Here is a 27,709-nt window from a genome sequence, read left to right on the forward strand (position 1 = left end):
AAGAAGAGAAAATAGAGAAAAAGAAAAAGGAAAAAGAGAAGATGATAGAGAAAAAGAAAGGAGCACAAAAGAAAGATGAAAATGTGGAGAAAAAGAAGGAGGGAGAAAAAGAGGTGGAGAAAAAGAAGGAAGAAAAGAAGGAGGTAGTGAAAAAGAAGGAAGAGAAGGAGGTAGAGACAAAGAAAGTAACACCAAAGAAGTATGAAAAATTGGAAAAAAAGGAGGTAGAGAAAAAGAAGGAGGTGGAGAAAAAGAAGGAAGAAAAGCAGGAAGTGAAAAAGGAGGAGGAAAGAAAAGAGATGGAGAAAAAGGAGGTAAAGAAGAAGGAAGAGAAGGAAGTGAAACGAAAAGAGGAAGAGAAGGTGGAAAAAAAGAAAGAAGAAAAGGAGATGGAGAAAAAAGAGGTGAAGAAGAAGGAAGGAAATGAAGTGGAAAAAAAGAAGGAAGTGAAACAAAAGGAGGAAGAGAAGTTTGAAAAAAAAAAGGAAGTGGAGAAAAAGGAGGAAGAGAAAGAGATGGAGAAAAAGGAAATGAAGAAGGAGGAAGAGGAAAAAAAGAAGGAAGTAAAACAAAAGGAGCAAGAGAAGGTGGAGAGAAAGGAAGAAAAGAAGGAGATGGAGAAAAAGGAGGTGAAGGAAGAGAAAGAAGTGAAACACGAGGAGGAAGAGAAACTGGAGAAAAAGAAGGAAGAAAAGGAAATGGTGGAAAAGGAGAAAGAGAAGGAAGTAAAGGAAAAGACAGAGAAAAAGGAGGGGGAAAGGGTGGATGAAAAGAAAGAAGAGAAAAAAGAGGAAGAGGAGAGGGAAAGAGAGGAGAAAAAGAAGGCAGAGGAAGGTTGCCTCGGCCCAAGGACTGGTGGGAACCAGGGGGCACCTTGTGTGGAGCAGATGTGTGGCCCCGAGGGCTCTCGTTCGGTCCCAGATCTTATCAATTACTTTCTGTCTCCCGAGACGCTGACGGCAGAGAACCGCTATCACTGTGAGCACTGTGCCTCATTGCAGGATGCAGAGAAGGTGGTGGAGCTGAGTGAGGGCCCCCGCTACCTCATCCTCACCCTGCTGCGCTTCTCCTTCGACCTGAGGACCATGCGTCGGAGGAAGATCCTGGACAACATCTCCATTCCCCTGTTCCTTCAGCTTCCTGTGGCGAGCGGGTGCCCCCAGCAGGACCAGGACCAGGTCTGTGCAGCCTATGACCTTTGCAGTGTCGTGGTGCACTCGGGCATCTCTTCAGAAAGTGGTCATTACTACTGCTATGCCCGCGAGGGAGCGACAGCCACAGTCAACCCACCCGGGTCCCCCGGACTCTCGTCTGCCGAGAAGCTACCGGCCCCGGAGAGCCAGTGGTACTTGTTCAATGACACGCGGGTCTCCTTCTCCTCCTTCGAGTCAGTGAGCAACGTCACCTCCTTCTTTCCCAAAGACACAGCTTATGTGCTGTTCTACAGGCAGAGAGCCAGAGAGGGGCTCGCAGCAGAACCCAAGGCACCCAGACCCCACAGTGAACCAACTCTGCACAAAGACTTGATTGAAGCCATATCTAAAGACAACATTCTTTACCTGCAGGTGAGCAGAGCAGGCTCCCCAGCAAGCCCTGCCAAACTCTTTGGGGGGGCCATCAAGTTGATTGGGGGAACCTTTCTTTACTCTCCAAGTCTCTAGGGTGCTTATCTGTAAGATGAGAATAATATTATTTATTCTGCCTCCCTCCCAGGGTGGTTATAAGCCCTGTAAACCAGTTGGGAGTAACTTATTATTGTCCTAATCATATTTATGTCCTTTAGGACATTCCTACTGCCTTGCTATCCTAACCGTATATCTCTTGTATTTGAAGTGAAGCTTGCACGGAAAACATTTGTGCCTCGATTTATGCATCAGCTGTGTAACCCTAAAAGGTGTATTTGAATCCATTAAAAAAAAATCCCAGGGGGCAGCTGGTGGCTCAATGGATAGAGAGCCAGGCTTAGAGATGGGAGGTCCTAGGTTCAAATGTGGTCTCAGACATTTCCAAGCTATGTGACCCTGGGCGAGTCACTTAACCCCCATTGCCTAGCCTTTACCACTCTTCTGACTTGGAACCAATACACTGTATTGTACTGATTATAAGATGGAAGGTAAGGGTTTAAAAAAACCTAACCCCAAATTTAATACCCTCAGGGTAGGAGCTAGTTAGAGAGTTACACCACGTTCCATCTCAAGAAGAGATTTTAGAACACTGTATTAGAACAGAGAACATAAAATATTAATACTAGTAGGAATTGTAGTGTTCAATCTTAAAACATTTGGACATAGAATGTCAGAACTGGAAGGGGCCATTAGATGAGACCATAGAACATATAGAATGTTAGAAAACATCAAATATTAAAGCTAAACACAACCCCAGAGATCATCTAATTCATTTCCCTTATTGTTTCCACGATGGAAAGGAGGCGTAGAGGGAAGTGCCATTAAGTGTCCTCGTCATACAAGCAGGTCAGTGGCACTGCTCACACTCAAACCAGGAGGCTTCTGGGGTTCAGTGTTCTTTGGATTTCACCATTCTGACTCTTTAGGGGTCTTCTGTGGTGGTCGTGTCCTATTAAACTGACCGACACAGAGAACATTTCTCCCAGGACAGCGCCTTCCCACGGAGCACAGATACAGAAAGGTGACTGAAATCAGCTCTCTCTACCATTCCCTTTGCAGGGAGACCAAGAACTGGTCAATGAGTGTCCCTCTGTGTCCTTGTGGGTCCACACCTGCCCAGTAAGGCAAAGTTTTTATATGAAGTGGGCTTCAAAGGAAAGGAGGGTCTTCAACACAGGAAGTTTAGGTTGAGGAAAAATTCACTGCTCTAGGTAAGGGAATGAGTAAAAGCCAAGAGAGAGGTAGGAAAAAGCATCACGTGAACAGGGGATGGAGGGTTCTCTAGTTTCGGGGGAACACATGCTGTTAAAAGGTGGCTTGGAGCTCGATGGTGGAGACCCCTGAAGGCCGGAGTCTATAGCTTTTTCCTTTAGATAGTGGAAAACCATTGCAACAATGATATGTTTAGAATCTAGGAATTCAAATATGTGTGATCTAGGGCCATAAGTCCAGATCTGAGGAACTTTAGAGCTTCTAAAGAGGTTCTTCACCTGGGGTCCATGAGCTTGTGGTTTTTTTTTAATTGATGACTACATTTTAATATAATTGATTTCTTTTGTAACTTCATCTATTTTATTTTCTATCTTTAAAAACATTTTGAGATGCAGTTCATAGGCTTCACCAAATTACCATGGGTGGTGGGGTCTATGACAAAAAAGAGGTTCCTTTTCTAGTCCAATTCCCTTATTTTACTGTGGAGGAAACTGAGGCCTGTGAAGCTAAGGCTTGATCAGGGACAGGGAGGTAGTAAGTATAGGCAGGATTTGATCCCGGATCTTTTGACCCCCAGGCCAGGGCACTTTCCACCACACTCTGCCAGCCCTTTTGGAGGCCATGGGCTGATTGGACCTCCTCAGGAAACGTCTTTAGGAAGAACTTTCTGGACCAAGCAAGAGGTCACATTATATGACCTCATTATGTTTTGAATCAAAAATAGACAACATAGATCTTGTGTCCAAGAAACATTCAGTCTGATACGGCTGGGGGCAGCTAGGTACCTGAGTGGAGAGAGCATCAGGAGGTACTGGGTTCAAATTTGAGCTCAGATACTTCCTAGCTGTGTGACCCTGGGCAAGTCACTTAACTGCAATTACTTAGTCCTTATCGCTTTTCTGTCTTAGAATTGATACTAAGATGGAAGATAAAAGTTGTTTGTTTTTTTAATCTGATACAGTTGGACTCAGGGGGTGAGGGTAAGGGGATGGGAGAAACCGAAAGAAAAGGAGGAGAGTGAAGACATGGGGAGAGGGAAGGCATCAAAGAGGGCTTCATGGAAGAGGTGGCACTTGGAAAATGAAGATGATAGGGCTGGGATCTGTGGCTAGAGATGTTACCAGAGGTGTCTACTCTCCTTGACCCCCAGGCTGCTTTATGGTGTCCCCAACTCCTTCTGGTAGGAAGGACAGAAGTCAGGACCAACAGATTCCAACCAACCTGGCCTCATGGCTGTAGATGAGGCATGATCTTCTCTTAGAAGCCATGGTGCCTCTCTTAAAAGAGACGGATCTGAGCTGAGAAAAATGCAGACCTCTAAATCTGAGATGTCCAACCCTGGAACAAACCAGCTGTCTTTGGAAAAGAGCGAGCTCCCCATCAGAGTTGTTCAAACAGGCTGCCCGCTGTGAGAATCACCTAGTCATGTCTCTGGGCTTTGGGTCACCTGTAAAAGGAGGTGGATGGATGAGGATCTCCAAGCTCCTTGAGGCTTTGACGTTCTCAAAATTCCTATAGATAAGCACGAGGAGCAGAATTCTTGGCCCACAGTTCCCGTGTACGTCTATAGCTTTTTTTGAGGTTCACTATATTTCTGTGATCTAGGGAGGGCTCATGTTATTATGGCCACATTCCAGACGTGGAAACTGAAGCTGAGCAAGGGGCTTTACTGACACTAATAGGCAGGAAACATGCTCTTATTAAGTACCCACCTGGTGCCAGGCACTGTGCTACATGCTTTACAATTCTTATGTGATCCTTACGATAAGCCTGCTAGGTGGGTGCTACAATGATCCCCATTTGACAGCGAAGGAAATGAGGCAGACATAAATTTAAATGACTTGTCCAGGGACACTCAAAGCCAGACTTAAAGTCAGGTCTTCCTGACTCTAGGCTCAGAGCTCTCTCCTTTACCACCTACCTTTTAAGTGGCAGTGATGGGACTCGAAGTCCAGGACTCTTTCTGTCATGGTACCCGGGGAACAAAGAGCATCTGGTGCTTCCAGGCTTCTGCCCATTCCCTTGAACCGTTGGAGGGCCAGGAGCCCTTGTTTCATGCCTTAGATCAGTGATTCCCAAAGTGGGCGCCACCGCCCCCTGGTGGGTGCTGCAGGGATCCAGAGGAGCGGTGATGGCCACAGGTGCATTTATCTTTCCTATTAATTGCTATTAAAATTTAAAAAAAAACTTAATTTCCAGGGGGCTAAGTAATGTTTTTTCTGGAAAGGGAGTGGTAGGCCGAAAAAGTTTGGGAACCACTGTCCTAGATCTAGGATACACTCAATGCTCCCAACCAGTGCTGAGATCCTCAGATTCCCTGTCTTCTGGTGTAATTTGTTAAACCTTCATTCCTGATTTTATACACACACACACACACACACACACACACACACACACACACACACGCCCCAATCTTTATTATTGAAGAGTTGGGCTGGACCAACCTGGAATTAGAATGAATTCTAGTATTTTGATTTCTAATTTTTTTCTGCTACAACTTAAGAGCTGTTCTTGGTGGTATCAGGGCATCTCAAAAGAAGAAACATTAGCTAACTAGGTGGCTCTGGGGATTGAGAGCCAGACCTGGAGATGGGATGTTCTAGATTCAATCTGGCCTCAGACACTTCCCGGCTGTATGACCCAGGGCAAGTCACTTGACCCCAGTTGCTTCGCCCTTACAATTCTTCTTTGAAAAAAAAAAAAAAAGAATAACAACAAACCCTTACTTACCTTTCATCTTATAATCAATCTGTGTATCAGTTCCAAGGCAGGAAAGCAGAAAAGGGTCAGGCAATGGGGCCTCCAGGCCGGATTCTATCCATCGAGCCACCTAGCTGCCTCCCCCTCACCTTTTCCACCTTAAAACTGACTGATATTTGGTATTGATTCTAAGATAGAAGATACCGGTTTTGTTGGTTTTTTTTTTTTTAAGTGAAATGCCCTTTCTGTAACTGTGTGCCTCCCATTGGCTTATTGCCTGAAATCCCACAATTATTTTCCTTGGAGTCAATTCCTGGCCTCGTGATTAACTAGCTGTGTGACCATAAGTGGCAATCACTTCCCTTCATTGGGTCTTCAAAAATGTATAAAAATGAGGGGGTTGAATTAGATGATCTTTAAGACCTCACCTTGCGTTAATGTTCTCTAATTCTATGAAGAACTAAGGTGGAGTGATCAAAGCTTTGCCTCAGGGCACCGAAATTTAACGGATATATAAATCAAACACATGCACTCCAGCAGTAGAGATGCCACTAGAATTATTAACTCTCCCTTCCATCCAACTGGTTTTATCTTAATTATCCCCCTTGTTATTTTCAAATAAATTACATTAACTGAAGGCACAATTTGGATTGCTCGCCCAAGGATGCTTTTTTAGGTCTTTGCTCCATCACCAGAGCTTCTAGTTATGGTTCTAGTTCTATGACAATCTTAGGTGACTTCTCACTCTTGTGGGATCATCTTTGATATCCAGTCCTAATCATGAGCTTCTGTTTTTCTTTCACCCCCTTTCCCTGAAAACCCCTCTCTGTCTCCAGGAGCAGGAAAAGGAGGCCAGGAGCAGGTCAGCCTACATCTCCACGCTCCCCAAATCTCCCCCTTGGGGGAGGGACTTTGACGAAGACAAGGATGAGGATGATGAAGGCTCCCCAGGGGGCTGTGACCCTGCAGCTGGAGGCAGTGGCAGCTCCTTCCACAGACTTGTCTTCTAGGGGTCTTGACCCCCATCCCATGCACCCTTCCTGGTCCCCAGCCTGCTCTGTGACACCCCTTCCCTTGCAAGGCCAACTCAGGCCCCCTTTTCCTTAGGACAGTCAGGGTGGGCTCAGAGGTTTCCCCATGCCCTGAGGACTCAGCTTGAGCAGGGTCCCATCCTCCAATCCAGGAAGCCAACTTGCTCTTCCTAACTCCAGACCTGTTCTTCCTATCCCTAGCTTCCTAGCAGGATTAGGAACAATGGGAGAAAGGGAAGGAGAGGCAGATTTCAGCTCATTCCTAACCATCAGAGCTGTCCGATCCTGGAGCAGGCTACGTCTCCATGGGGAGTGAGCTCCTCATTGAGGGAGATATTCAAGCGAAAGGCAGATGACCACTTGTTGGGGATTTCTATTCAGATAGAAATTGGACTAGATGACCTCTGAAGCCCCTTCAAGCTCTCAGAATCTGTCACTACACCTTCCAGGGGAAGGACATCCAAGAAAGAGCTCCTGACCCTTTTTTGGAGGGGTAGAAGCAGAGGTTAATGGTTCAGGCCCAGCCTAGGGCCCGTGGGAGTGTGGGCTTCTGGTCGGATTGTTTAAGGAATTGAGACATCAGGACTGGACTCTTGAGAGTACAAGCTTAGTCCACATGAGATCCATTCCAATGCCATAGAAATGTCTATCCTTCCTGGTTTCACTGAAGCTCTGGCTGGCTAATAACAGCTATTTCAGGGTCCTAGAATAGTAATAATAATTTGACTCGAGTCCATAGGATGACCAGTCAAAGACAAGTGCTTTCTTTCCCTGGACCTGGTTTATGAAGCAGTTACAAAATGACATGATCAGGTCTGGGGAGAAGGGACCATCGTTGGCCTTCACAGCTCTAACATTCTGCCATCATGCAGCATTTGCTTCTATACCTTTCACCCTTGGACTTCCCCATCACTCACAGATACTCCCTTCATTCATCCCTGATCACCCACCCTGACCTCTCAAAATCAGGAAGATCATAGAATGGAGAAGGGTGATCGAGGGAGTATGGGTGTCAGTGTAGCCTTTCTTTCCCTCCAGTACATGGGACTTAGAGACCCCCCACTGCACCCCACTCCACCAAGGGTTCCATGGAGAGATCTCAGGGTGTCTGTGAGCTTGGACAGGGGGAAAATGACCTCTTTATTTTCATTCAATGCTGAATTTAGCATTTCCTTTAGTTTAAGCATGATTGTGGGAAAGGGGGGTCTTATCATAGGATTCACCAGATAACCAAAGGGATTCATGGGCACCATAAAGGTTAAACCCTTTATCCTCATATGCTCAACAGGTCACTTATTTTAATTGGCTTATTCATTCCATGGGCCTCTGAGGAATGGCCTCAATGACAAGTTAGGGGATCATTAGAGAACAATAAAATTGAGAGCTAGAAGAGAACTCATCTAATCTAACCCCCATATTTTACAAATGTGGAAACTGAGGTACAAGAAGGAAAATAACCTGTTCAAGCTCACAAAGAAGCCAGGATTCTTCCCCAGTTTTTGCTAGTTGCATGTACAGAATCATGGAACCAGGGATTCCAAGTGGCCTTGTCTACTCATCTCTGTAACCCTTGCTTCCCTCTTCTCTAGGACAGGGGAGACTCTGCCTGGGCCTTTGGCCCTGGTTAAAATGTGGCAGATTTACCCATAGTTGCAGTTTATTTTGTTAGGAAAGAGAACAGTGCAGCTGTTTTGCAGCTGGGAGAGAGTAGTGGTAACCCAGCAAACGGTTCTGTTCAGGATGTGGTGGTTATATTTCTGTAATGTTTACACATCCATTAGACCAGTTAAAGCTGGAAGGGACCCTGGAGATTATTCTGGTCTTACGAGAGTCCGCGCTGAAAGGGCCTTAGTCCAGTCTTGTTTTACAAATGAGGAACTCAAGGCCACCAAAGGAGAGTGACTCTCCCAGGAAATAAATAGCAGGACTGGAATTCACACCCAGGTCCTCTGACCCAGCATTCTTTTCACTAGATCATGCAACCCATAGTTTATCCTTACAACATCCCAGGGATATTGGTAGTGTATTTTATTCCCTTTTTTATAAATGAGGAAACTGAGGCTCAGAAAGGCTTAATCTGGGAGTGGCCCCTACCAGCTTGCTATGGTGCCTTGCTGTGATGTTTGTCCATGTGAAGATCTTTGTCTTTTTTTTTTAAATTGGGGAGGTGGGGGGAGCATTTTATATTACCAGCTTAATATGTTGTATGCAGGGACTTGGCGGTTCAAAGACCTAGTTCTGTCACTTGCTCCATATGGGACCTTGGGAAAGTCATGTCCCCTCTGATCCTCAGGGTCCTTATCTCCCAACCTCAGGGAGTTGTTGTGGGGAAAGCCAGAGTGTAGAATGCCTGAGCTGCCATCATCAGCCATTAGAGGAGTAGTAAAGGGGTCTGAGGGACATCATGGCACTCTGGCTACCGAGGAGGCTGAGGCTGGTGGATTGCTTGAGCTTGGGAGTTCTGAGATGCCCGAGGGATAAAGCTGAACAGGTGCCACACTGATGTAGTGAGGTCTGTCCCAGTACTGAGAAGGGAACCACCAGGTTGCCTAAGAAGCGAATGGACTCGGATCAGACCTGTGCAGATTACCGGTGAGGTTCAGCCCTTTACGGTGGACCCTGTCTCAAACTAAGAAAACTCCAACCCAAACAATGTCATCCAGGGGGGCTTTGGTAGATAGGCCACAGATCCAGGAAGCTTTCCTTTGGTTGGCTTGTTTGAGATAAAAGTGAATGGGAAAGGTTCAGAGCAGAGTAACTACAGGGGAAGGGAGAGGCCCAGAGGGAGGCACTGGGGAAAAGGGAATCCTCTTTGGAGAGGACAAAGGCAAGCTTTGTGATTCTTTCCCCCTAAAATGGGCAGCCTATTCTCTCTCCTTTAGCTCCCAATCTTGGGTTTTCTAAATCCCAATTTTTGGCTTTGCTTTCCCAAGGACGGTGATGCATAAGAATAAAGCCATGATTTCAATGCAGTGTAACAGCTGTTGTTCCCAAGTGGACTCACCAGGCAGGTGCCCTTTACTACTGAGGGGAGGGTGCTGTCCCAAAGTGAAATGGGCTCTCTGTAGTATCTCATTCAATAAACATCTGCCCAAAAGTCTGAGTTGGGAGGGACCTTATGCTTGAGACTAGGATTTTTTAAAAAGCAGCTTCTATTCCATAGAAAGGGGAGGGAGGGGAGGCAGGTGGGACACATACACAGGTTTAGTGGGAAGGGGAGAAAGGGAGCCGAGGGTCCAAGTGCTTTAGCGGGAGGTCCAGCCAGGGCTCAGAGAAGGCTTCACTTATTGAAATGATCAAGCGGAGTCTGGATGACCATTCGTCCAAGTTCTTCCAAGTTCTTGGTTGGATTGTTCTGAGAGTGAAGTAGGTGGTCTCTAAAGTTCACAGGAGTCAAAGCTGGAAGGGGCCTTACAGCTCGACTAGCCCAAGCCCTTCTTTTTACCAAGGAGGAAATAGGCTCAGAAGGAATAACTTCAAGGCTACACTTTTCACCCTAGTAGTAGAGGTATATTTGCACCCAGTTTTGAGATCCTTTGGGTCCATGACTTCTTCCCTTCCTCTTCCTCGTGCTTGAGTGGCCTGAAAGAAGCCTGCAGCTTGACCACCTGGAGCTGGCATTAGGGCCAGACTGGATTAGGAAACTCAAAACCCCAGGGCTCTTCTGACCCCCTCCCCACTTCATGAAAGCCATTGTTAGGAGGCAAAGTCTATCTGCTTCTCACCTTCCCTTCCCCACACCCCACAATCTATCTGAGAAGGAATGGTGGAATTCCTCCCAGGCTGGGGCCTGGGCCTGTCAGACTATATATAAACAGTCCAGAGGCTTGTGATAATTGCTAGTCTTCATCCTCTTCCTTATCCCCTGGAGCTGAGGAAATACTAAGGGTTTAAACTTGGGAACGTTTCCAGGGGGAAGCTCCTCTTTCTCCCTTTCTTCTGCTTCCAAGCCCGACCACAGCACTGTCCCCACGGAGGAGGGAGGGGAGGAGAATGGTGGGGAGCAGAGGGGTCAGGGATGAGGCAGCCTCCCAGGTAGCCCTGTTCAGTGAAAGAGAAGAACTAGCCATCTTGGAGTTAAAATTCCTGGCTCTGACTCATGGGGACAGTGGGATGTTATCTCCCATTCCCCAAGTCTCAGTTTTGTCTGTAAAATGGAGATAACCATTTGCACAAAAGTAGGGAGGTAAGAAAAAGAAAGGAGAAGATGGGAGATCTTCTGAGAGATCTCAGATAAGGGAGAGGAATTCGGCATGGTAACACCAAGCCTTGCCCAGGGATGGAGCCTGGACCAACATCTGTCTGAAGAATAGAAAATACACTAGGTTGGCCTAGCAAAGTTCAGTTCTGCCTCACAGTGACCAGTCAAGTCACTTTAATAAACCTCAGTTTCCCTATCTGAAGAATGGACATGATTAACAATTGAATATACCACACAGGATGGCAGGGACTATATAGTCCATTGGACAGGAAATAGGATGCAGTAAAAAAATAAAACAATAGAATGGAGTTTAAATCTTAGGACCCAAGAGTCCAAATCCCAGCTCTGCCACCATGACGGAGTGACTTAACCTCTTTCAGCCTCCGTTTCCTCATCTGTAAAATGAGGGGGCTGATCAGACGACCTCTTAAGCTTCCTTTCTAGCTCTCTGTCCGTGATCCTGTGATCTATGTGTTAGGCAGCAATACTAGAGTGGGTTCATGTCCTAGTTGTGTGTCTTCTAGCAAATCACCTCAACTCTGTGGGCCTTGGTCTCCTCCTCTGAACCATGGAGATAAGACTCGCACTGCCTACCTCCCAAGGTCTTTGTGTGAACCTTAAAGCATCTGAAAAATGTGAGTGGCGAGTGTGAATGTGTGGCGGTGCCTGGCTCCTCCGTCCGACCACTCTCATCAGACACAGACAGACGCGGTGAATCCGATTTCTCTCCGCCTTTATTCTTGCCCTGCTGTCCGTGGCAGTTAACAAGGGGATTCACTTTCACTGGGCCGGTACCATATTTCATCAACATCAGAAACATTAGCTACGTTAAACCCATCCCCGCCCTCCTCCCCCTCCCACCCCCAACCTCAAGACCTACTTACAGGATAAATACATGTTACAAAGGCTGCTTCTTCATCTTCTTTTAAAGGAAAAGAATAAATTAATAACTTAGGCCACTGGCCACCAACAGCGATTTGAGGAAACGTGTCCATTTTCAACAGTTAACATCTCAGGTACACAGTGCACTATAATCCATTTCTCCTCCTTTGGGAGGGGGATTTGGGGGAGAGTTTCCTACAAAGACTACTCTTCCCCCACCTTTCCCCTCATACCCCAGGAAATGGTTCTAAGATTCGAGACACAGACACCAACATTAGAGACAAGAGCACAGCACTGGGTATCCCCTTGTGGGACAGGCTTGCAGATTCCTCTGCAACTACCCCTCACCACCACCCCAAGACAGAGGTTTGGCCTCCCGCCTTTCCAGATCTCTTGGGTTCTTCCTGCTTGTTGCAGAATCTAAGAATAACAGGAGCTAAGAGGATCATCTAGTCCATGGGAGGGGGAAAAGGACCTTTATTCCTTCTGTTGGCCTAGACTTGAGGGATCATGGTCATTCTCCATCACCCTGAGTAGGTGGAGGGGGCTGTTTCCTTGGCTCCCACCCTTTGCCCATTTTTCCATTGCTCTGTCTTGGCCCTCAAGGGCTGTAGCTGGTGTATCCACTGTTCTCCATCGACACATACACCCTCCCTGTTGCAAAACATCGCTATTACCTCATTATAAACAACACCTCCTAGGGAGATAAGTGCAAGGAAGATGCTTCCCTTTCCCTACTGTTTTGCAGGAAAAAAAATGGGCTCTTCTAACTCCAACCCCTGGAGCAATCTCCAGTCAATTGGCATTGAGCTGGAAGGTTATAGTTCATGTCATTCATGTATAATATCTGCCTATCACCCTTTCAAGCAAGACCCAAAGACCAAATGCTGGCTCTCATTCTGTGTATTTGTGGGTGAATTATAGTTCTAGAGCTTCAAACCTGGCAGGTGTGGAAATGTGGCTGAAATCAGGAGAGAAAGAAGACTCATTTGCCAAGCCAAGACTTGAGTGGTTCTTGGGCCACCAACCCAGCTGGGGCTCAAATAAGTGAAATACTGTCCCCAGCTGTTTCCCACTGTTCCCACTTAGCTTTTTTGGGTGGGGGGTGGGAAGAAAAATGTTCTTCCCAATGGTAGGTGGAGGGCCTTGGGACTTGCTGCTCTTCATTGTTCTTTGGTTTTTAGAGTCAAAACAGGTGCTTCTAGGAAAGTGTGAACACTGCCTGCTGTGCTGCAAGGATGAAACAACTGGTCTCTGGACCCTGGCTCGATTCCCTCTCCTTAGCACCAGGAGAACCCATGCCTTTAACAGAAAATGTTAGGGCTGGGAGAATCTCAGGCCCAAAATGGTAGAACCAGAAGGGCTTTAGGCCACCCACTCTGACTCCCCTGATTTTCTGGCTCATTTAGGGTACTCTCAAAGTGGGTCCCAGGCAGGTTTAGGAGGACACCATGTTTTAATATGTTCAGAGCCAAGCAGCCACTAGAACCTGGTATCAGTGACTAGCATCTTGGCCATTTTTTCATTGTCATATTAAAATGATTTGGAAAGGGGAAAATAATTGGCCATTGTTTCTTAGGGTTGTGATACAGAATTCTTTTCTTTTTTTCTTTTTCTTTTTTTTTTTTAACCCTTACCTTCCATCTTAGAATCAATACTGTGTATCGGTCCCAAGCCAGAAGAGAAATAAGGGCTAGGCAATGGGGGTTAAGTGACTTGCCCAGGGTCACACAGCTAGGAAGTATCTGAGGCCAGATTTTACATCTGTAGGGCTGGCTCTCAATCCACTGAGCCACCTAGTTGTCCCCATGATGCAGAGTCTGCTTTCTTCTGCAAGGAGCTGGTTCCTCAGCCTCTCCCATTTCTGACAAAGTTTTATGAGCTAAGAGCAAGAAGGGTGCCCTTCCTTGCCCCTACCAAACATGGGCTCCCAGTCTGACATTGTAAGAGTCCCCCACATTGAGGTAATAGGCCATAACTTGGTCACCCAGAATCAATTCGGATTCAACCCTAGTCCAATGAGGTAGGTTGCTATCACCCCATTTTCATGATGGGGAAACTGAGGCACAGAAGAATGATATTTACTTGATCTAAGGACCTAAGCCTTGAAGGTATGTCCCAGACTAGCTAATACCCTTGGTATTGGCTATCCTTGAGGTTTTGGGTGTCATGCTCCCCTATTTTCCCACCCTTTTCCTTGATGAGAATTGGGTCTTCCCCATTTCTTAATATCCTGGCCAAGAGGGCTGAGGAGGTGAGAGAGAAGAAGTGAGGTTGAACAGATAATTCTTTCTGTTCAGAGAAACTCTGGGAGCAATTGGGCTACTCCTCTAGTGTCTTGGAAGAGACAGACAGCAGCATGGGATAGAGAGAAGAGCATTGCATTGGGCTTGAGTCTCAATACTCCTCTTCCTCCTCCTCCTCCTATTACTACTCCTACTCCTACTACCTATAAACAAGCCAAATGTTTAACTTCTTTAGGCCTTGGTATCCCCATCTTTGAAATAAGGAGATTGGACTAGATGGTCTCCAAGGTCCCTTCCAGCTATAAGTCCTACGAAAATTACCAGTAACAATACCACCAGGCCAATCTTAGGACAGTGCCTGTCCTACCACGGGAGGCAGCCCACACAGGCTGTCTTCTGCTTCCTTCCAACACAGCTGCAAAGCAAGCAGACCCCTGACCTGACCTGGGCCCCAGTCCCTGGGGCATGCTGTACATCTGTGCAGCGCCCCCTGTCCCTAAGGCTTCCCATTCTTTGACATGTGCCTGTCCCTTCCAAAAGACTGGTGCCCTCCTCTTGCCCCTGAAAATAAAATCCAGGCTTGGCTTTAAGGATTTTTGCCTTCTCTGAGTAGGGACCAGGGAAAATGTCCAGGTTGACTCTGGAATAGAGGCCACCCAAACCCTCACAACCCACCTGTACAGTACTACTCCTACAAACACGGCATCTCCCTAACGTACACAACATCAGTCCTATCTACATTTCCCCTTCTCCATGTGACATTCCCTGGCCCTCTTCCCGAGCATTCAGCTCCATCCCTCTCCCTTGCTGCATTTCTTCCATCCTCTCCTCAATGAATTTCTCCCACATGAACAATATCAACAAATGCACAACAGGTGCATTATCCCCAGACACATGACATTACCCTCTTCTACATTTCAGCCACGTGCAATGCATTGATCCACTCCCATAAAGCATCATTTAGATGCTTCATTGACTTTCCAAAATCCTTCTCTTCTATTACCTCCCACCTTCACACATTTCACCAGCCTCGGCCCCTCCATATACCCCTCCTCTCATGGATGCATGTTCCAGTGGGAGTCCAGTTTCCCTCTAACAGTAGGTGCCTCTAAGCACTGTGGTCCCCTTTCCTAGATTGGAAAAACCTTCCTCTCTCCTCTAGGGTATCCTCTCCATCCCCCCCCCCCCAGAATCCCACCATCCAAAGTCTAAAGGATCACCTTTTGCTCTAGCCCCCAAGGTGTCTATGGGCATCCCTTCCTGCTGAGTGGCAGATGCTCTCTCAGCACACTCATCAAATGCCCAGACCCACAGTTTCAGTGTCCAGAGTTTCAATGTCCACAGCTCCCAGGTGCTCAATATCCTGGTCTTGGTTCCTCTTGGTCCATTGGGTTTCACTCCATCATGGGCAGCTGAAAACAATGGGGCATTGCAGATGTGAGGCAAGCCCCTGATCCTTGGTGCTGGGATGTCCCCACTTTGCCTCAGGACCTGTCCTTGACCACTGTGGCTTCTGGGGGTTACCCAAACAGATCAGCAATGTTCCCTCACCAAGAGAGCCAACTTCAACCAAGACTGCCCACTTCCTCCCCATTGGGAAATATGCTCCCTTGCTGAAACCTATGGAGAGAGACTGGTAGAGTCTCTTAAAACACATGAGCTCAGGGCTGAGAGAAGTGGGTCAGAACTATGAGAAGTTGGAAGTGAGGGAGCAGGAGCTTCTCGGACACAGAGTGAGTGGGGGGCTCTGAGTTCTGGATTCCAGGGAGGACAGCCAAGCCTGGCTCAGAGGAGGATGTCCAGGGCTAGGAAGTAGAGGCAGCTGCAGAGACGTCTCAGCAAAAGCTTAGAAGGGAGAAAGGCAGGGAGGGTGGGTTCTGGGCATTCTCAGTATTGCTCAAAGGTATGGTCCTGAGCTGGTGCCCAAAGGCCAGAGGGAGAGAGCCCTGCCCAGTCCCAGGATGGGGAAGTTCCGTAAAACACTTCCTCCCCCATGAAGAGGCCTCAGGCTACTGAGAGTCTAGAAGACTGGGCCCATGGAGCAGCCCAGGGACCCTAGGGAGGAGGTGGAGAGGGGGAGGCAGGAAGAAGTTGGCTACTGGAAGATCCCCTTCCCCAGGTCGAGGACCTGCCTTGACCTTCACAGCTTGCCCCCCTTGCTGGGCTCTGAGGATTGCCGGACATCTGTCCACTCCTGCATGGTATTCTGCAAGGCCTGGGTCTTTTCCTTATCCACTTGCACATAATCCACTTTCTCATCTGATGTGATGGATGATGTGGATGGCTGTGGAACAAAAGTAGAGGCAGCATGAGTCCCGGGGGGGTCGGCCCTTGCCCTTCCTCCAAAAGCACAAACTTCTTGCTTATTTTCCTGAGCAGATACATTCTACTATACAAGTTATTTCAGAGGTGCAGAGAGCTCCTAATGAAAAAGAAGGAAACTCTACCAGTGCAGGGTCAATATCTTCTCTGCAACTTAGGGTCTTGGAAAGTTGCCTCAGTCACCAAAGAGTTAAATGACTTGCCCAGAGTCACCCAGCCATGATGTATCAGAGGTAGAATCTGAACCCCTCTCTGAAGCTGGCTTTCTTTCTACTACCTCATGGCTGCATCTGGTGGCTTCCATTGCCATGGAAGCTCATGCTCCTCTCTTGGCCAGGACACAGGTGGAATTAGGGAGGCGTGAATAACTAACCTCTCACCCTCATCCCCAAGGACTGCTGTCAGCCAGGAAGTTATGGTGCAGACCTGGGGCAGCTGGAGTGAATATCACCCCCAGTTGTGAGTCTTTTGGGCAAGAAAAATATAAAATCCATTTTTAGGACGTTGGCAGAGAGCTCCCGAGAGACTCCAAATAATCTTCCTGAACTTCTTTTAGATGGCCTTAGGACATGCCTTTACCAGGGCTATTTGACTATACTTTTATTAAATGGATGGCTTCTTTGAACCCTGGCATTCTGAGTGATCCATCTGCTGATGGCATGACTAGTCCCTTACCCTGTACCCAGAGACCCAGCATGGCGGCCCAACCAGTCCCTGAGACCCCTACCCTCCCTTTCCCTCTCAGTACCTTTCGGTGGGGGCTGGGTGAGCTTGGCTGGAAATCCAAGGCTAAGTAGTCCACACTGCCTGTACTTTTCTTGGGAGCAGGGCTGTTCGTGCCACTGGGAACAGGTGATGCTGACACAGGATTTTGCTGTCACCAAGGGACAAGGGTGGAAGAGATGGTGTCAACAAGCAGGGAGTTCTCCATCCCTCTTCCCACCCCCAAATCCCTTGAGGATGGACTCCTAGACCTTTAAGCAAATGGAAATGGAGGGGAGCAGGCAGTACTCAAAAAGGAGAGAAATTAGGAGAAAAGATGGCTGGGGGAATCAATTGTTTAGTTTGCAAAAAAAAAAACAAACAAAACAAAACAAAACAGATCTTTTGTGAATCAGTTCAGTCTAAGAAAATTAAATTTAAACCTAAGGGCACAGAGACCTCTACCCAGTTACTCCTGCCATGCTTCACTGTGGCATGGAGGGACTCCTTGGGCTCTGGAAGACTCTTTCAACGGAGTAAAAATTCTGGCAGGCTCCATTATCTAAGGACCAGCAGAGCAAAGCTGGGAGAAGCTCATCACTGGATCATCTTTCTATCCTCAGCAAATCATTAAACTGCCAGCTAAGGTAAGGAGGAAAGAAACCCCTGGCCTCCATGAGGTCACAGATCTCAGAATTATTGGAGTTAGAAGGCTCTCTGATGGTCCTTTGCTTATACCTCTCTAAAGCATTTGCCATTTAATATCAGATCTTTCAGCTCCAGAATAACTGCCCTGAGGTGGAAGGGACCTCGGAACATAAAATGACAGAGAGGAATAGGAACTTAGAACACAGAACAACAAAGCTAGAAAGGACCTTGAAGGCCATCTAGTCTTCTATCAACCCAGTAGGCCAAAGGTGACCAGATGGCATGTGAACTCATGTCATAGAATTGAGAAGATCAGAACCAAAGGAGAACTTAAAACACTGATTATGAAAATTGAAAGAGACTCTATAAAACAGAATAACAATAATAATAAACAGTAACAAGCATGTATATAGTATTTTACAAAGCAGTTTGAGCTTGAAAGGACCTTGGAATAGAGAATGTTAGAAATGAAAAGTACCTTCACAAAAGTACTTCAAAAATACCTAGAATGACAGAATTAGAAGGGACCTTCGAAGGCCGGCTAGGCCAGACTCCTCATTGGTCCTAGGAGGGAAGATACTTTCCAGGTCTAGGACCCTTATTCCCCTTCTGGAGAAGCCATCAAGAGAGATGTAGGTTATTTCCTCATTTAAAAAATACTAACTACCTCCCAGGCCTCACCAACTCTTCCTACTTGTGAATTTAATTGAAAATAAAAATTATTTGTGTGCATCTCTTACTCTCTCACTCCCACCATGGATTATAAGATCTTTGAGGGCAGGGGACATTTCATACAACTCTGTACCTCCTGGGCCTAGCCCAAGACCTGGCACAAAATGAGGATTCACTAAAAATTTGGTGAATGCTTGAATGAACAGTCAAATTTATGCCATCTTTGTCAAGCATGGACTAGGCTTAGGTGCTGTAATAATAAACAGAGCCTTTTGTCCCATCCCCCTTGCACAAATCCCATCCTTACAGTGCCCAGCATCATAGCACCCACATAGGACATCCAGATCAGCCTTTCTTGCTTGTTAAACTTAATGGGCCCCTTCCCTACCTCTCTCTAAGATGGGGTCTTCCCAGCAGTACTTACCATGGGGACGTAATTCTCCTCACTGTCTCCTGAATCAGTGCTGGTGATGCTTTGGGTGGAGACGGGGCGGCAGGACTGGGAAGAGCTAGTATTGAAGGTGTGACTGTTTGTGGAAAAGAGGAAGACACACAGGGAATTAATACCAGAAAGCCAAAAATGTCAAATAATGCTTTTAAAAAGATCCTTGAAACTCAAAAAGCCTTGGTTATTTCTACTTTATATGCCATGGATTTTTTTCCTATGTCTTTTTTTTTAACCATAACTTTCTGTCTTAGAATTGATACTGTGTATTGATTGTAAGGGCTAGCCAATTGGTTAAGTGACTTGCCCAGGGTCATGTCTGAAGTCACGTCTGAAGTCTCATCTTCCCACCTCTAAGTCTGGTCTCTCAATCCACTGAATCAACTAGTTCCCCTTCTTATATATTTTGTATTAGTAACCCAAAGACAAGGTTTTGCTATCAGCATTTAATTTTAAATAAAATTTTAAGTAAAATTTAATTTTTAATTAAAAAATTAAAGACTTTTCATAGAAGGAAATTAATAAAATAGTAATACTTTTATGGATCAGATGTGTCAAATGATGAATCTTAGTCCTTCAAGATATTCTTCTTTTTAAAAATTTAAACTCTTATCTTCCATCTTAAAGTCAATACTCTGTATTGGTTCCAAGACAGAAGAGTGGTCAAGGCTAGGCAATGGGGGCTAAGTGACTCGCCCAGGGTCACCCAGCTAGAAAGTGTCTAAGGCCTTAGACTCGAGTGAGGAGGGATGTTAGAAAGCTTCTCACCTAACCCCTCTCATTGTATTCATTATTTTTTGGTCCCACAACTGAGAGATAATCATTAACATTCACAGTTAGACTCTGGTTTCAAGAAATAACTTATATAAAGCATTTTTGAATTGTAAAATACTATAATACATGTGAACTATTATTATCATCGTCATCATCATTGACCCCACAATAGGGGGGGAAGCTGCCAAAGCTCATTCATTGACAGTGGGAGGCCACACCACAAACACAGACACTTGAATTTCATTCATCCTCAAATTGTGCCAAAAGTGATTTCATGTTCATGATTTAGATGAACCCTTACTGCAGCCCAGAGACATGGGCTGCCTACGTACATCTTCCTTGTTTTCCCTTTTAGCGAATGAAAATACTGAGACAACAGAGACATCAAGTACAGAACCAGGACCAGAGCCCAGATCTCCCAGCTTCCTTCCCTTTCCTGCTCCTCCCTCCCAAGCCATAGCCCACTTACATCGCTCTAGACCAAGACTTGGTGACTGGGGACTTAAAAGGAAGCTCATCGATGACCGTGTTGTTTCTCAAGTCCAGAGGAGTGGGCTTTGCTGGAAGAGAATGGGATAAGGATGTTATGTGGAGTACTGGGAAGGGTCAGCGATGTTCAGAGCAGGAAGGGGCTCTAGGAGACCTAGTCTAGTCTATTTTATAGGTAGAGAAGTATCTTATCCTGGGGTCTACAGTGAGGATTAGAAAGGTGATGTGACTTGCCCAAGGTCATATCGAGGATTAATAGCAGAGGAGAGCCTTGAATTTGGGTCTCTCGACTATCAACTTCTCACGCAGGAAAACTCCAGCGAAAATGTAATCTTATAGAGGAATATTTTGGGGAGGCTCCATCCTTACCTTTCCTGTCAGGTTTGAGATTTCGGTTGACCGGGGGAGGCTGGATCTCACTCCCCCGGCTTGGCCCCCGATGGACCGACAGAGCAGAAGGGGAGAAGCTGAGGTGGTCAAAGTGATGAGGCCCGGGGCTCATAGGAATGTAGACGCTCTGAGAATTGTCATTAGATCTCTCCATGGCCAGCAGGGAGGAGGATCCAGGGTTCATGGGTACATAGTTGTCTTCTGAATTGGAGCTGTCTGTGTGTCCAACAGCGGCTTTCCCTGTCTAGAAAGAGGGAAAAGAGATATAAGAAGCATCACTGGAGAGGGACTTGGGGAAAGAAGATGGAGAGGGACATGGGGAAAATGGATTTTTTTTTAGAAGTAAATGTTTTATTTTCCAACTAAATTCCAAACTAAATTTCCAACTAAAGGCCAGTAAAACAATGATACACTGGAAAAAATGCAGCAATAAACATTTTGTTAAAGACTGATCGAATAAATAAAAACCACAAACCCTGTGTGACTGACCATCTATGTAGTAGGTGGAGAGGAGATTCCTCTCCTGAGTCCACAAAGCAAAGAGAGATGGGTTTAAGCTGTTGCAGTAGGGAATTAAGTTAGACATGAGGAAGACTTTCCTGACAATGAAAGAGAGGTTAATCTTCAAAAGAAATCATGAAATGGTGTAGTCATAGCTTGCTTGTTCTTTATCTATCAGCCTCAAAGCTTTAACAGGAATAAGGAAAATAGAAGATTCTCCCACAAATAAATATTCCTGGGGATTTGGATTGGCAAGTGTGAGTCCACAAAGATGAAACATGGAGCCCATCAGTGGCGGGGGGGGGGGGGGTGCAGGGTACCGGTGACAATTATGAGCAGGCTCAGTCAGTGCAATTCACAGTAGTGATGAGTGTTCATGAGTGCTAACAACAATAATAATAATAGCTAAGGACGGCCAGGCGGTTCAGTGGATGGAGAGCCAGGCCCAGAGATGGGAGGTCCTAGACTCAAATCTAGCCTCAGACACCTCCTAGTTATGTGACCCTGGACAAGTCATTCAACCTCCATTGCCTAGCCCTTTACCGATCTTCTGCCTTGGAACCAATACACAGTATTGATTCTAGGGTGGAAGATAAGGGTTTAAAAAATAATAATCATAGCTAACATTTACATCGTGCTTACTATGGACCAGGCACTATGCTAGGTGCTTTACAATTATTATCTCAATTAATCTTCGAAACAACCTGAGGAAACAGGTAGCTATTACTATCCCCAATTTTATAGTTGAGGAAACTGGGGCAAAAAGGTTGAGTGACTTTCCCAGGGACACACAGCTACGAAATCAGGTCTTCCTGATTCCAGGTCTAGCACTCTATCCAAGGCACTAGCCGGCTGTCCCATATTTTATGAGTTTCTTTGGCTCCCTAAGGGCCTGGTTGAACCCGCTAGGGGTGGATTCTATGCCATGTCCCTGGGTAAGTGGGCTTTGGGTAAGGAGGGCCTCCACTAATTTATGAAAGGGATGCAAATTAGGTGAGATGAGGAAATTATTATCCAGAAAATAGTACGATGTTGGGGAAAAAAAAGAAAAGCAAAGATCTAGACTCTAAGGGCATGTCGTAAGTGGCTACTTAGAAAACTGGGACCTAGTTGTATAAATAATGGTATATGACAGTAATGGGATATTATTGTCCTGTAAAAAATGGCTGAAGAAATGATTTCAGGGAGTCCTGGGTAATATGACTTGATGAAAATGGAGGGAGCAGAACCAGGAGTACAACTTGAGGTCAGCAATACTGTAACAAAAACAACCGTGAAAGACTAAAGAACTCCAATCAATGCAATGACCAGCCTCATAGGCAGAGGACCTCTAATAAAGTGTGTTCCCCATCTTTTGACAGAGGAGTTCGGCACAAAAACTACATAACAAGGCAGAAGATAGAGCAGTAAATAGACTACTAGTTCTGAGTTAAAATCCATCCTCAGATATTACTAGCTGTGTGACCCTGGGCAAGTCACTTAACTTGTCTACCTTAAGTTTCCTTAACTGTAAAATAGGAGCACCAATAGCACCTTGCATCCTTGTGAGGATGAGGATCTTTTCTTCCATTCCCTCCTCCCCCACCTTCCTCTTCCTCTTTTCCAAAGAAATGCACATTTTTCAACATGGACCCTATGCTGACTCATTTTGCTTTCCTATATTTATTTGTTCCAATTTTTTTTTCCATTTAAATTTTTAATTGGAGGAACATTTTTCAAGGTAAAGTGGAATTAGCTAGAGTGGTGCCAAAAAAGGGGGGAAGATCATTGTATCATTTTTTAAGGTGCATGGAAGACAATAGAAAGCAATCAGGAAGGAAGCACAGATAAGAAGGACAGTTTTGAAAGTAACATATAAAATTTATTATATGCTTTTTCTTTTTAAAGCAAGCAATCTAAAATGAAGTTCATGGTTTCATACAGAATCCTCTTTTGTGTCCTGCTGTGTTTATGGAAATGTTCTCTTCTTTGGAAAGTTTAGAATAAAAAATTAATAAATAAAAAGGCAGCAAGACAATGTTTCTCCAAAGTTTACCTATTGTGAACACCCAAAGAGGGGCCTTGGTGAGGTAGTTTCCCTCTTTCTAGCCAGGGGACCATAGCAGAGGAAACAAATCCAGTGCCACCTATGGGCCTCTTGCCAAGTCTCCAAACCCCATAGGAAGGAGACACTCACTAGTTTCCTGAATTATTCTAGGCAAGACATGGGGGGATGAAGGGAAAGGGAAACAAGTTTCAGAGACAGCTGGGCCCCACTTACCACAAAGGAGTTGAACCCATCATTTACAGACTCTGAAGACTGGCCACCTTGTGGGTACTCATATGTCTCACAGGAAGAAGCTGTGACAGAGGGACAAAAAATTAGTCTGTACCTATCTCTTAGAACCCCAATTGTTGCCTTTCCAGTCATCTCTATCTTAACAACATTCATTGATTTCATTGGGACACTTTCTTGCCCAAATGTCTTGAAAGTCCTTCAAGGCTCAGCTCAGAGGTGTATATCCTCCATGAAGTATCTTTAGGGCTATGTGGTGAGAGATCACTGGACTTAGAGTCAGGAGACTCAAGCTCATTTCTTGGCAGTGACATTTACTTAAGTAATCTTATCATTTTGCCTCTGTGTGATCCTGGATAAGTCACTTAACCTCTAGGTTAAGAGTAGGTTTCTTAATATAAAAGATGAGGATAATAACACTTGCATTCTTTGCCTCACAGGATTATGGAGGAGACTACTTGGTAAAATCTTAAATGGCAAGAGAAATGGGAATTAATATCATTCTAACATTACATCATCATTATTTTTACTCTGGCTCGCCAAAGCTTTCTTCAACAAAATCCTATGGTACATAAGTGTCTGCATCACACACTGTGGTGCCATTTTGTATCCTTTACAAAACTTCACATCTGGGGTCTCTTCTGTTCAATTCCCTGAGGGCAAGGTTTGGGTCTTCTTCCATTCTGTATCCAACACAGGCCTGTGCTCATAGCAGGATATCTGACCAAGCCTTTCCTCATTCAGCAAATAGCCACTGAGTGGCTGCACTCCATAAAGCTTTAGTATATTTTGGCTGATAGTTTAGGAAGTATTGGGTGAGGGGGCAAGAAACCTAGCTTCTAATTCCAGCTCTGTCACTGATGTGTTATGTGATCTTGGATAAGTCATTTGAACCCTCTGGCCCCCAATTTCCTTCTCTGTAAGATTTAAAAGGCAATTAACATTCATTCAGGCTCTATCCTAGAGCTATTGTAAACATTAGGGATAGCGAGGCTGTGGCTTACATTGGTACAGGATGTGTCCTCAAGGCAAGCATCACAGGATCTTTTAAAGACTGAGATAAATATACAGGGTGTCCCAAATTATGTCTGCTAAATTATAAGCACCTTGGAGGCAGGGGATGTGTTTTACTAATTTTGTATAAAAACTAGAAGAGATGATGTGTTTGGGAGGGAATAGAGGGCTTCCCTTGGGGTCAGGATAACCTGGATGTCTTATTCTCTTTGTATAATAACAATAAGTGGTGATAGGTTTTTGGGGGATAGAGAGCTACCCTTGGAGAGGAAATGATCTGGATTCAGGACCTGCCTCTGACCCTCAGTAAATCCCTGAACTGCTCTAGGCACCCAGGCAATTCTCTGAGACCACAAACTGTAGCCCAGGTATAGCTTTGCATTATTTGGGGAGTTTCCTTCCAGAGAATAATAAATAAATAAAAATAAAATCACAGGTCCAGCAAGGCTAATCAGTGGCATTTCTGGAGAGCTTTACTGTTGTGAAAGAACTTGCCCTCAACCAATTCTGTGAGGCTGAGTTTTATGATCCCCGTTTCACAGATGGAGAACCTGACTTAGAGGACAGAAAGGATTTGCCCAAGGTTTCATGGGCTTTGACCATGCTAAGTCATTGAGCTAAGCTTAGTGGTCTCTCTGCACATAGTGGGTTTTTAATAAATTTTGGGTTAAATTTATTAAATTAATTTATATTTTTATATTTAAAATTTATATTTAAAATTATATTTAGAATTTATATTTATAAATTAAATTATTCATTAAATTAAAAATAAACATGGAACGGAGTAAGGAGGAAACCGCCTGATTCAGCACTTGACATCTACTCCCATGCCAACAAGTTCCCCTGAGCTCACATTGCTCTATAAGGGATTTAGGGGTAAAGAAGCCCAGATGTGGACCAGTAATTCCAGGATGAACCCAACCCTTCCCCTGTCTCCAGTTAGATGAGCTACTTACCTCGGTGGAGGCGACTGTTGTCCACCGCTGGGAGGGTGTTGCGCCGGGGGATAGTGGCAGCAACTGCCCGGCTGCTCTCCCCATTCTGGGTCCGCTGCTGGGGACTGCCCCATCGGGGTGTCTCCGCCTGACCTGGCTTGGGGGGCCGGGGTGGTGGAGCCACTGAGGAGTCCCCAGAGGGCCCTACTGTGAGGGTATTGTGGTTCTTGTCCAGTGTGAACGTCCTGGGGATCTGGTAGGCTGAGAGTGGGGTTCCTGGGGCGTCTACGTTGTCCAGCAGGAGGTCCCCAAACTCTCGACACAGGGTGTTGTTGGGGGTCTTAAAGGTGTACACGTCCTCGTTGTCTGTCTCGGAGCCGGTGAGGCTGCCCTTGGTGTGGGTGGCAGAGTGGGAGGCCAGGCTCTGAGGGAGGTCGTAGGCACTGTCCCGAAACTCCGAGTTGTGCCGGTTGGGTTTGGGCAGGCTATAAAAGCCATGCACTTGGCCGCTGACACCATTCACACAGTGCCCGTTGCCTTGGGCGAGTTTCTGCACGGCTGTGTCACTCCTCATGAAAAAGGAGGCTCTGGTGCCCTGGGAGAAACTGGCACTCCTGAGAGGAAAAAGAGAGGGCACTAGGTTAGAGGTGGGAGGGGGATGTAAAAAGACCTCTAAAATGGGGAGGCAAGAACATTTGATTTTTCAATCCTAGCTCTCTTACCACTGTGGGATCTTGGACAAGCCATAGCCTCTCCTAGCCTCTGTTTCCCCTCAGCTCCTCTGGGGGTTGGATGAGATGATCCTCCAAGTTCCCTCCAGCAATACATTTTTAGGTTCGAAGAGACATGGTAAAAGCCCATCACAAGAAGCAGCATGGCAGAGCGGACAGGGCATTGGACTTGAAATTCAGGAACATGAGTTCAAATTCTGCCTCGGACACTTAGTAGCTGTGTGACCCTGAATAAATCATTTAACCTCAATTTCCTTGCCTATAAAATGAGGGGGTCAAATTCAACAGTCTCTAAGACTCTGTAACACTCTAAATCTATGATCTGAGGACTCAGATTGGGACTGGAGGGAGGGGGAAAGGATTGAAAGAAAGTATGTCTGTCCAGTATCATTTCATAGTCATGTAAGCTCTAGGCAAACTGGAGTACTTGCTATATTATTCCTTGATTTTATGCTTCCTTCACTCATTGCTATCTGTTAAAATCAATCTCTCTCTCTCTCTCTCTCTCTCTCTCTCTCTCTCTCTCTCTCTCTCTCTCTCCCTCCCTCCCTCCTTCCCTCCCTCCCCAAAATCCTTACCTTCCACCTTAGAATCAATATTATGTATTGGTTCTAAGGCAGAAGAGTGTTAAGGACTAGCCAATGGGGGTTAAGTGACTTACCCAGGGTCATATGGCTAGGAAGTGTCTGAGGTCAGATTTGAACCCAGGATCTCCCGTCTAGTCCTGGTTCTCAATCCACTGAGCCACCCAGCTGCCCTCTGTTACAATCTTTCATGGCCAAGTCCAGGTGTCCCCCTCCTCCAGGAAGTTTGCCTTAACCATACCTCTGCTGAGAATAATAGCCTTATAGGATCTCTAGAGTTGCAAAGGGCCTCCCAGGTTTTTCTAGTCTAATTGGTCCATGGACATCCAACCATCTACAATGTCCATAAGAGATCATGCAGCCTCTGCTTGGGAAGAATGGATGATGGGGAAATTCATCTCTTGTGGAGGCAACCTGTTCTACTTCCCTACCAGAAGGATTCCCTTCCCTCCAGCTGAATCGTGTTTATAGGTTTTACACACGTGTGGCCTCTCCCTCCCTCTCCCATTCAGAGGACCTTTTGCCCAGTTCTCTCCTATGTGTACCGCTTATTTGTACTTGTGCACAAATAAAAACGGGCAGCTAGGTGGTCCAGTGGATAGTCTGCTGGGCCTGGAACTTGGGAAACACCTGAATTCAAATCCAGCCTCAGGCATTTACTAGCTGTCTGTCCTTACTAGCAAGTCATTTAACCCTGTTTGCCTCAGTTTCCTTATGTGGCAAGTGAGCTGGAGAAAGGAATGGCAAACCAGTCCAGTGTCTTTGCTAAGAAAATCCCAAATGGGGTCACAAGGAGTCAGACACGACTGAAAAATGACTGAACAACAACACAAAGCTGACATTTATTTTTCAGTCAATGAGTCAACAAGCATTTATTAAGCAATTATATGTTCCAAGCACTGAACTAAGTGTTAGGGGTACAAAGAAAGATGAAAACAGGCCCCGTCCTCTGTGAACTCAAGTAGGAGAGGCAGCACAGAAAGAACTAGGTATATCTAAGAGGTACAGAGATTTCAGAAAGAGAGGAATTAGCAGGAAATAGGTCAGGAAAAGCTTTCTGCAGAAGGTGAGATTTTGAGCTCAGGCTTAAAAGAAGCTAGGGATGGAGCTGTGAGGTGGCTCAGTAGATAGAGAGCAAAGCCAAATCTGCCTTCAGACACTTATTTATTAGTTGTGTGACCCTGGGCAGGTGACCTTACTCCGATTGCCTTGCCCTTACTGTTCTTCTGCCTTAGAAGCAATACTTAGTATTAATTCTATTGCGGGGAGGGAGGAGAGGGGTGGGGTGTGGGGGGGAAGAGAGATAAAGAGGGGGAAAGAGGAGAAAAAG

The 27,709-nt window shown here is 45.8% G+C and overlaps 2 protein-coding genes across 2 annotated transcripts in view; one reads left to right on the plus strand and one right to left on the minus strand.

Annotated features, from left to right (window-relative positions):
* The window catches only part of USP35 (ubiquitin specific peptidase 35), a 54,658-nt gene extending 48,015 nt beyond the window's left edge, over positions 1-6,643 (plus strand). Inside the window, exons 4-6 of the mRNA XM_044668929.1 lie at positions 576-725; positions 792-1,565; positions 6,374-6,643. Coding sequence (XP_044524864.1) covers positions 576-725; positions 792-1,565; positions 6,374-6,547 — 1,098 coding nt within the window. The 3' untranslated portion in view covers positions 6,548-6,643. The remainder of the gene's footprint in view (positions 1-575; positions 726-791; positions 1,566-6,373) is intronic.
* A 9,394-nt stretch (positions 6,644-16,037) lies between these two features.
* The window catches only part of GAB2 (GRB2 associated binding protein 2), a 240,619-nt gene continuing 228,947 nt past the window's right edge, over positions 16,038-27,709 (minus strand). Inside the window, exons 5-10 of the mRNA XM_044668186.1 lie at positions 23,101-23,147; positions 20,319-20,583; positions 19,930-20,020; positions 18,666-18,768; positions 16,968-17,093; positions 16,038-16,181 (exon numbers count right to left, since the gene is read on the minus strand). Of these exons, the coding sequence (XP_044524121.1) occupies positions 16,038-16,181; positions 16,968-17,093; positions 18,666-18,768; positions 19,930-20,020; positions 20,319-20,583; positions 23,101-23,147 (776 nt within the window). The remainder of the gene's footprint in view (positions 16,182-16,967; positions 17,094-18,665; positions 18,769-19,929; positions 20,021-20,318; positions 20,584-23,100; positions 23,148-27,709) is intronic.

The sequence above is a fragment of the Gracilinanus agilis genome, chromosome 3, assembly GCF_016433145.1.
Source record: "Gracilinanus agilis isolate LMUSP501 chromosome 3, AgileGrace, whole genome shotgun sequence".
In the NCBI taxonomy this organism is placed as follows: Eukaryota; Metazoa; Chordata; class Mammalia; order Didelphimorphia; family Didelphidae; genus Gracilinanus; species Gracilinanus agilis.